The following is a 10057-nucleotide window of genomic DNA, read 5'->3' as shown; positions in this document are numbered from 1 at the left end:
AACGAGTCATCTAGTCCCGCAAGAAAGTCATACACCCTGTCCTTCTGGAGATCATCCTCCCTACTCTTCAGGTCAGTTGCGCACACCATCTTATTGGGACGTTGTTTATCCATCTCTTGCCATACACTTCAATTCTGCAAAGTAGATATTCACTGGACGCTCGTTTTGCCTTGTCCTCGTTGCCATGCACCTTAACTCATAATATTGGGACTTGTCTGCCTCGCATTATACATTTCTGTAATGCTCTCCCAAATGTCATGTGCAATTGGTAACTCGATAAACAACCCAAGCAAATGCGGTTCCATGGTTTTCAGCAGCCATCCTCGGACAATCGCATCCTCGGTGTGCCACTTTGAGAACCCAGGTTCTGTCTCTTCAACCGCCAGAGTATCCATTGAGATATCCCATCATATTCAAACCTTCAACATGAACTTCCATCATCCTTGACCAAATTTCATAGTTCGAATCATTTAACTTGAATCCGAACGGTAGGACACTCAGGTTGGGAGATTCGTTTGAAGCAGGAGCCATAACTGGAAGCACAACTTTGTTTTCAGCCATCGAAGCAGCAGGTTTGTAGTTTTTGGGGTTTGGTTTTAGCATGAGCCTGTTGTCTCAAGACACCACACTCTTGATCTGTGTTTGTAGACGGTTTATTAAGCCAACAAGAGCTTTCAAGTTAGCTGTGGCTAGGGTTTAGAGGAAGAGACAAGCTGAAACCTGCTCTGGTATCAAGATAAAAGTTGAAACTAGGGTTTAATTCTTTTCCTTGTATATTTCTTCCTCTCGGAGGTAATACACATATATACACATCCACATCTAGTGGTACAATCAATATTAAAGGACTCCAAACCAAACTAGGAAGGAATCTATACCAAATTAGGAAACCTAATTAGATTCCAATTCTATTTACTCGGGTGGTCTGAAATAAGTAGCCTCATCGGACGGCAGTTTAGTTAGGGCTTAGGGGACCTCAAGCTGGTAAGTATGGATGGATCTGTCAACGACACAATTTAATGGTATAAGCAAGGTTTAAGTATGAATTTGTCTCAAGCTTCAATTATTCGATTGAATCAACCGAAGTAACATGAAAACTACACATGGTGAACATCAGTTTAATTGTATTATTCAGACATCAGAACTCCATCCAGAACCGACGGTGTTACAGAATCCAAATGTGTAAATCATGACTAAAAGAAAAGTATTAAGTTTGCAAACATCACTTTTTCTGATGTAGAGGAAGCTATGAATTATGAAACCTCATGTCAAATGATGCACCAGAAAAGAAAAAAGAAAAAAGACTGCCAGGCAATTCTCATCCGATCAGTAGCTTGTTCTCCGCCAAAAAACTGTAAGTGGGTACCTCTAGATTGAATGGTGCAGGCCCCTTGCGGATCCTGCCAGAAATGTCGTAGTGCGAACCATGGCATGGGCAGAACCAACCACCAAAATCACCAGCATTTGGCAAGGGGATGCACCCTAAGTGAGTGCAGACCCCGACAACAATAAGCCATTCTGGATTTGTAACCCTCTCTGCATCCTGTTGGGGATCACGAAGGGACTGAACATCTACACTGTTAGCCAACTTGATGTCATCTTCAGTTCTACGCCTAATGAAAACAGGCTTCCCTCTCCACTTTACAGTAACAGTAGTACCAGGCTCAATGCTCGACAGGTCAACCTCAAGGGAAGCAAGGGCAAGAACATCTTTGCTGGCAGACATACTCAGTACAAACTTGAGGATGAGAAGCCGGATCAAGGAGGCATACACAAATCTGCCTCCTGTCAAGACGAAATAAGCAAATGCACGCTTGCTGGGGTCACCAGGTGGATACCTTTCATGGTTGTACTCATCATACACAATTTTTGAAGAAGGATTCTTGGCAGCTGCCACGGTAGCTGGGACGTCTGAGAGAAAACCAATATCATTTCCAGGAGCGAGGGCTTCAGAGGAAAATCCTGAAATGAAGAACCAACCATTCAGCAAACAAGTTCCATATACTATTGAATCTCATGCAAACAATTTCCAAAATACCATGTGAAGAAACATCACATTTCCCAATCTACACCTAACGAGAAAAGCGTATCAACATTCAGCAAGGCACTTTCCAATCAAATTACTAACTATTGGCATTTAGCAAAAAAACTAAAATAGCTAGATTATAACAAAACGAAATGACCTTCCAACTCCAGCCAGAGAGCGTGGGTACAACTCATGTGTAACATCTGTATAGTACAGAGACTGAATGCAAGTTATGACTCTAGAAAGAAGACATGGGTTCATCATCCAACCCTTGGTTACAGCAGCTGTCCCAAATATCGACCTAACTATCTACATATCCAGAAGCTAACAAGATAAATCAGTGCCACATGACGCCCAAGTCTCGACTCGTCATTGTATCATACTATCAACCGAACTTGTGTAGTAAACCATAATCCTTAAAGGAATCTCATTTATTAAAACCTAAAAGTTACCATCTTTTTTTTCAGGAACTGGAATCCTTAAAGAAATGAATATAAGTAAAAAAAAAAAAAGGCTAACAAAATAGACTCATTTTTTTTTTGTCATTTTATTAATGCGGACTTCTTTCAATCTCAATAGACAAAGCACAACATTACTAAGAAGAGATTCAAACAACAATTAATGCATATCCTGCTAAACTTAAAAAAAAAAAGTGTATTCGGCAATATAATCTCCAATCAAGTCTTGAAATGCACCAAAATCAAATTGGAAAAACATCGATACGGAGCAAATACAAATGCTATGGATTAACAAATCGAAAAGGATCCCGCATACGGTGACGTATCCAATTAGAAATGTTAAATTTCCATTTCGATTTAACCAAAGATCGTACCATGGAAACAAATGGATCGAAAAAATTTGCACAAATCATTAGATTGAAAATAAAAAAATTTAGCAAATAATCACAGAAATGAAAAGAATAATTTTTTAAAATAAAATCCCAAACACTATAAATCAATTTCAATTTCAAAATCTAAAAAATTAGAGCCGTGATTGGATTGAACAAGCACAACCGATTGAATAGAATCAAACCCTAAATACATCTGAAGAAGGTACGGTATGAGCGCTGACCTCTAATGAGAGATGGAATTTTGGAATTGAGGAAAAAGGGGGCGGGGGATCTGGAAGCAAAATCGGAGGAAGAGTCGTCGCTGTTGTTGTTGGTACTGAAAAGCGGATGGAATCCGCCGGAGACGAAGGCGGGGGTGGTATGCGACGACGACCGCCACGCTGCTGCGGAATATGAAAGCCTTCTTCCCGCGACCCTCAGCATTTTCCTCTTCTGCAATCGCTCGGTACCAATGGCCTCAGCCCCCTCGAGTCCCGACGTCACCAACAAATCACAAATGCTTTTTTCTTTCTTCTTTTTGTTTTTCCTTTTTTGGCTATTTGACCACCATTGCAAAGTCCAACCCTAACATATACGGGCCAAAAACGTCGTCGTCCTATAAACGATGGCATAAGTAAATATTATATAAAGAATTTCTCAAAGTCTATTGACAATTTCTTATTATAAAATTGATTAATTTTTTGGTTTCCTTTGTTTATTGAAATAAATGTTTTTTTTATTTCATTAATGGGCTTTTTAATTAATTACCAAAAAACCAAAAAAATAGATGAATAATATACTCTTCTTTCAGAAAATTAAGAGCGACAGATAAAAAGGAGTAAAATGATTAGTTTTCGATCGACTCAAATTTCAATCAATCTTCTCATTGAAGAATTATTAGACTAATTAATCTACCCTTTTCGTATCCCCAATCCTATTTACCAGCTTAGTTTTTTCGCCTTTTCACGGAAAAATGATCAACACCGAATCCTTTTACTGAGGATCCGAAGATCTCGTAATCGTGTTTGTTCATCTGATTTTCTAACCGCACGATGACGGGATCAGGAGGGTCCTTTTCCCTTCTCACGAAAACATTCACCGATGCCTCTCCATTCTTCAATCCAAAGTATATCGACACGAGGCGGCTTCCAAAACAATTACATGAAACTGGTAAATTACTGGTTCAAGCATATTACCGCACTCATGTAATGTAGATCACCCAAGTTCTAAGCTGCCAGTTGATGAAGAAATTATGAAAAATCAAAACTTGTAGCATGTCAAATTCAGGCTTCGGCCTCTTGCTACACATAATTTAAGAACAAGCATCTCTCCAATTAGTTGGCTGTGCTTCAACAACGTCGTCGCCTTTGTGTAGTAGTAACATTTCCAACTCAACAAAACGGTATTGTATGTTTGGATCCACGTAGTGTTAAATCCACCCGAAATCTACTCATCTGCAGATGCAGAAGAATGATGGGGGAAAGTCTCCCACACATCAGCCCAGCTCCTCACTCCCTCAGCTACATCCTTCACCACAGATGCTGCCTCTTTCACATCAACACGGATTTGATCCTTGCTGTCCCTCTCTCTCAGTGTCACCGATGATGTTGAATCAACCGTGATTGCAAAAGGTACACCCAGTTCATCTGTTCGAGCATATCTTTTCCCAATCGAGGTACCTGATCGAATAAACAATCAAACCGTTAGAAACTCAAAACTGATTGAAAATAGGCTTCAAAAATTATGCATATATACACTCATGTCGGTGCAGAATAAGCAACTTACTACTACTGAACCCTACTACCAGTCTACAACAAACGGACTAACTAACTATTATGTCCGGGAACATCCCATTGAGAAGTATGGATAGATCAACATGTGATAGAACTTATATTCCATATTTCACTCTTACAATTCAATACAGCAAGCCTATGGTAAGAGGATGTCACAAAATGCCCTCAAGTGGATTTAGCCGACGTCACTGTTAACATCCGATACTTGCAGAGCAAAATCCAATGAAATAAGCCAAAACTAAAAATTAAACTTGGCACTGCAGCAATCATCTGACATGTTTATCTCCAACTATACCTACATAACCACACATCTCCATCTATACAAGCTAGAAGCTACGCATTTATATTTGAAGATAATTCAAGATATTTAAAATAACAATACGGAAAGAGGATCATGAAATATAAACAAAATTAACGGATAAGCTTGCATTACTGCAATCTAGTAAACATGTTTGTATAAGGCTACCCACACATCAACAGCTATCATCACAAGATGCATCTAGCTACTTACCCATTTATACTTCCTACATGCCAAAGAAACAAACAGAGATAATTGTCTTATTTCCATACCTGTAATGTCAATTTTATGCGAGATTCCAGCAGCAGTCAATGACTTGGAAATTTCTTTAGCAACATCCTCATACTGATGGTTCTGAACCAGAGGGAAAACTGTGCACTTGATGGGTGCCACAAGTGGGGGGAAACCAAAAACATTCAACTGTTGATCAGCAGCTTTACTAGGCCTCGTGTAGTACGTGTGCTCAAAGAGGCAATATATAATTCGGCCGATACCAAAAGATGGTTCAATTACAGAAGGCGTGAATACTCTCTGGTGTTCTTTCTTTTTCTCCTTTGAAATTTTTACCATACTCTTCTTAACGATTACATTCTTCCCCAGAGTGCAGACGTAAAACTCCACCTCCCCTTTAGACTCTAAATCAGCCTTCAGTGCCATAGCTTCTTGTTCTTTCATGGACTGAAATGAATAACTTAATACATTAACACAACAACTATATTGAACAGAACTACGAGATGAAGAATCAAAAGAGAGTATTCTATATTCACCTCCAACGCTTCAATTACATTCTTTTGGTTCCCCTTGAATGCAAGGCCGATCTCTTTCTTTACTGGAGTTATGACCAATACCTAAAAATTACATAACAAGTAAAAAAATGATACTGTTCTTCCTACAGGTGAAGTCAGGAAATCAAGTTTACTAATAACAACAATGGTGTGCATGGTCTGCACTGCATAAAACATTACCTCTACTTCTCTTGGTTCTGGATATTTTTCATGAGCCACAAGAGCTTCACCACTTTTCTCCTGTCATAAAAGAAAAACAACACTCCATAAACACATAGCTTTCTAAATCAAAGTAGGGTAAAGCCTTAGCATCACTTTATGTTCTAAGGCTCCTTTCGTGTTCGTAAAACAGTTTCACAGATAACACCCCAAATTTTAAAATTCCGAACTAAAATGCCACTAAAGCAAGACACTACCAATGAAACCAAAAATCAGTCAACATTTTTTACAATCATAGTATCTCAACATAATGATCAATAAAAAGTAATCTGTAGTTAGAGTTTACTAAAAGATATCTAATAAATCCTTACTGTATGAGCACGCAAGTCAAATGCAGATCTATCAGCTATACCAACACACTCAATCCAGCCATAGGAACTCTCAATCTCAGCATCCCAGCAATCAGCAGCATAGTGAGCCATTTCATTTGCAAGGTGCTGACGGAACCTTAACCGTTTCTTGTCAATACCTAAACGAGTAAGGAAAAGATATACTCTTCCAATGAAGTAGCCCAAAGTTTCATTGTTGACAATTCCCTAAATCAAGTGAAATTGCAGCAATGTCAAACTACGATATAAAAACGAACAAAATGGTAAAGATATTTTATGGAATCCAACCTTAGCAACTGATTCACCCAAACGGAGTGTCTTTGCAGATTCCCCTGACATTTGCAATTCCCTAGGGAACATCAAAAACTCCAACTCTGCAACCTCTGTGAACTTTGGGTGAGATTTGTCTTCGGGATCTACAAAATGCTCAATCTCTGCCAGTGTAAATTCCCGAACTCTCAGAAGGCCTTGGCGAGGAGATATCTGTGCACACATTAACTTGTTAGGAATTGAGTATTTAACATAGGCAAAACACAAGTCAAATGACCTTTTAAATCTTCGGGGGAAAAAAAAAAAAAGACCTTTTAAATTGGTAAGAAAAAATAAACAGTGATAGTGTTATACAAAATTCTCAGTACCACAACCATTTATGGCCCGACAAAAGCATGCATGATCTTTTTTCTAAAATCATAAGGGAAGAGATTATAACCTCATTTCTAAAGGCCTGCCCAATTTGAGCTGCAGCAAAAGGAAGTTTGTTGCCATTGTAATAATACAGATCCTTAAAATTCACAAATATGCCTTGGGCAGTTTCTGGACGCAAATACCTGCAGTACAACAAAGAGATACATGAAACAAGAACAACAAAGCAGAAAAAATCTCTCGCAATCCATAGGTATTGATTCTAACATTATAGAAACAAATTCAAAATGTCGTTTATGCATATGAGTGCTCACCCAGGGATCAAGCCAGATGGACCAATTGAAGTTTGAAACATCAGGTTGAAAGGATAAGGATCAGATAGAGGATTCTTCGTGTCAGGGGCAGTAATACCAAACTCCTTAATCTTTGCACCTAGATCTTCAGGTGAGAGATCATCCAACACCGCAAGTATATGTTTAAGCTCCTTGGCCTTCTCTGCAGTAATGTTGAGATCCTTTTGAAGCTTATCATTACAAAAATCCTTCAGCAAGTGATCCGCTCGGTAGCAAGTCCCAGTTTTCTCGTCTTTCACCATAAGATCAGTGAATTTTTCGACATGGCCAGATGCCTTCAGAACCACCTCGGGTGTAACACAGGGGCAGTCAACTTCCAGCATGTTCTCCTCAAGAACAAAATGCTGCAAACCAAATAAAAACATTAAAAGTCAATGATTATCCATTCCTTCCCCTCATTTGTGATGCTATTCAGAAACCGAAAAGCTTGTTACCGTTCTCTATAAGCAATTTGTGAAAAACAAACTACACACAAATTTATAGCATCCCATTAGCTGATTACTGAATTTACAATAATTTGACGGAAGAAATCACACTGTCAAAGCACAAATTCATACAATTATATACTTTTTACAGCCACTTGATTCGCAGCATTAATTTGAAAAAACCGATTATTTAAGTTTATGCATGTCAATGCATCTAACAAACTCAGCACGAATTAAGCAAAAAAAAAAAAAACTAGAGCAATGAAGTTAATCGAACCTGCCGCCAAAAAGCTAGCACATTGGACTTGACGGCGCAACCGGGCGGACCGTAGTCATACAATCCCGCAACGCCACCGTAGATGTTGAAAGACTTGATGTAGAAGAGACGCCGTTCAAGCGTATTCGACACCGCCTGACGGAACGCCTCCTTGTTACCGGACCCTTCGCCGCTGCTCAATGTGGCCTGGAGGTCCTTCTCGATCGAAGCTTTCTCCAGCTTGAGCGCATTCAGAGCTGCAATGGCGGCGTCAAGTTCCGACTTGTCAGCCTTGCGGTCCTTCAAAGCCCGCACTTGGCTCCCCTGGCTTTCAACCTCCGACTGCTTGTCGGCGAGAGCCTTACGGAGCGAATCTTCCGGGGCGGCCATCAGCGGAGGGAGACGGAAGTGAGTGGAAGAGCGGAGTGAGGTAGTGACCACAAGCTGCGGCTCGCGCGGGTTTAGGTAAAAACCCTAATTTTGCTTTTTTGTTTTTTTTTTTTTTCCTTCCTTTTCTTTCACAATCAGCACTTCCCAACTATCAGTGGGTTTATTTATAGTGAACTATCAGAAAAGAGAAACTTGATCTTCAATTAATACAACAAAGTTCAATAGGAATGAATCAAATCACTGTAATATTCGGTAATTTAATACCTAATTCATCCAGAATTTACTTAATCGCATAAATATTAATTATAATATACATGTATTTGATACAATCTTTATTTGACGGTTAGAATAAGTTATGTAAATACTGTAATATTCGGTAATTTAATACCTAATTCATCCAGAATTTACTTAATCGCATAAATATTAATTATAATATACATGTATTTGATACAATCTTTATTTGACGGTTAGAATAAGTTATGTAAATAGAGAAATGCTGAAGAAACTTTCTTTAAAATGTGACTCTTTATAAATTCTTTGTCACCTTATATTTTTGGCACAACATTTTATAATATGGGTACGAAAATTATGCCAAAAACATGAGAACCGTCGAATGTATTGTTTTGGTTCACGGAATTTTCTTCGTCTAGTTTTCCTTTTTCATTGATGTGCTGTTTTTTTCTTCGCGGGTTTCGGCTTCCTCCCCTCACATGTGTGTATTTTTAAATAAAATTGCAAAAGATAGGGGACATGGGGGTCGTTCTACCCGAGAGTTAACTCTTTCTAATCCTCTGAGCGGGAAGGAGATAACTTACTTTCTAGTTGTTGACTAAATTGTTGAAGCTAAGAATTTAAAGTGGGAAATTCAATTAAGAGAGAAAGAGAGAGAGAATTGTAGAGAGGGAGAGTAAAATATAATTGTGGTTCTCATTACTTCAACTGAATAATACACATGATATTTATACATACATATCATATCCCAACATATGTGCTAGCTCAGCATAATATATATAACTAATCACAAACATTCCAAGCTTAACAACTAAGTAAAAGAATATAATCTGGTGGTGGTTGTGATGCATTGCTGCTATGTGAGGTTGTACTCTTAACACACCCCTTCAAGCTAAAGAAAGGTGATTGAACTAAAAGCTTGTAAGTAAGAGCAGCAAATCGATCAGCAGCTAAAGACTTGGTAAAAATGTCTACAATTTGGAGAAGGGAAGCAACATGTTGAACACCAATATGACCAAGTAAAACCTTCTCTTGAATATAGTGATAGTCAATTTTAATATGCTTAGTTCTAGCATGGAAAACTGGATTGAATGCAAAAGCAATGGCACTTTTGTTATCACAGTAGATGACTGGTGTCTTTAACGAAGGGAAGGATATATCATGCAGAATTTTGCACACCCATGTAATCTCAGTAGCAGTATTAGCAAGAGACTTGTACTCAGCCTCTGTTGATGACCTAGCCACTGTGGTTTGTTTCTTAGCACTCTAGGAGATTAGATTAAGGCCTAATAACACATAATACCCACTAGTGGACCTTCTATCCACAGGGCAGCTTGCCCAATCTACATCAGACCAAACAGTGAGACATTGAGTACCTCTAGTAAACCAAAGTCTTGAATCCATAATGCCCTTAAGATATCTCAGGATGCGTTTAACTGCCTGCAAATGTATTATTCTTGGAGAGTGCATATATTGGCAAACCT

At 38.7% G+C, this 10057-nt stretch overlaps 2 protein-coding genes across 2 annotated transcripts; both read right to left on the bottom strand.

Moving 5' to 3' along the window:
- Positions 1-1101: 1101 nt before the first annotated feature.
- On the bottom strand, positions 1102-3851 carry LOC137730828 (cytochrome b-c1 complex subunit Rieske-4, mitochondrial-like). The gene is made up of 2 exons (XM_088687121.1): positions 3095-3851; positions 1102-1959 (listed from the first exon to the last, which is right to left on the bottom strand). The coding sequence occupies exons 1-2, from the start codon at positions 3294-3296 to the stop codon at positions 1316-1318; spliced, it is 846 nt and encodes a 281-aa protein (XP_088543247.1). The 5' UTR covers positions 3297-3851; the 3' UTR covers positions 1102-1315.
- Positions 3852-3998: 147 nt separating this feature from the next.
- LOC137730827 (glycine--tRNA ligase, mitochondrial 1) lies at positions 3999-8634 on the bottom strand. Its single transcript, XM_068469812.2, has 9 exons — positions 7974-8634; positions 7233-7615; positions 6986-7103; positions 6565-6759; positions 6259-6483; positions 5909-5968; positions 5711-5791; positions 5216-5621; positions 3999-4531 (listed from the first exon to the last, which is right to left on the bottom strand). Exons 1-9 carry the CDS (start codon positions 8340-8342, stop codon positions 4299-4301), a joined length of 2070 nt encoding a protein of 689 aa, XP_068325913.1. The 5' UTR covers positions 8343-8634; the 3' UTR covers positions 3999-4298.
- Positions 8635-10057: the final 1423 nt, after the last annotated feature.

Source organism: Pyrus communis, chromosome 16 (genome assembly GCF_041283825.1).
Source record: "Pyrus communis isolate YQ-2024b chromosome 16, ASM4128382v1, whole genome shotgun sequence".
NCBI lineage: Eukaryota > Viridiplantae > Streptophyta > Magnoliopsida > Rosales > Rosaceae > Pyrus > Pyrus communis.
Note: the sequence above shows the minus strand (reverse complement) of the source record. Positions and strands in the feature narration are given on the sequence as shown.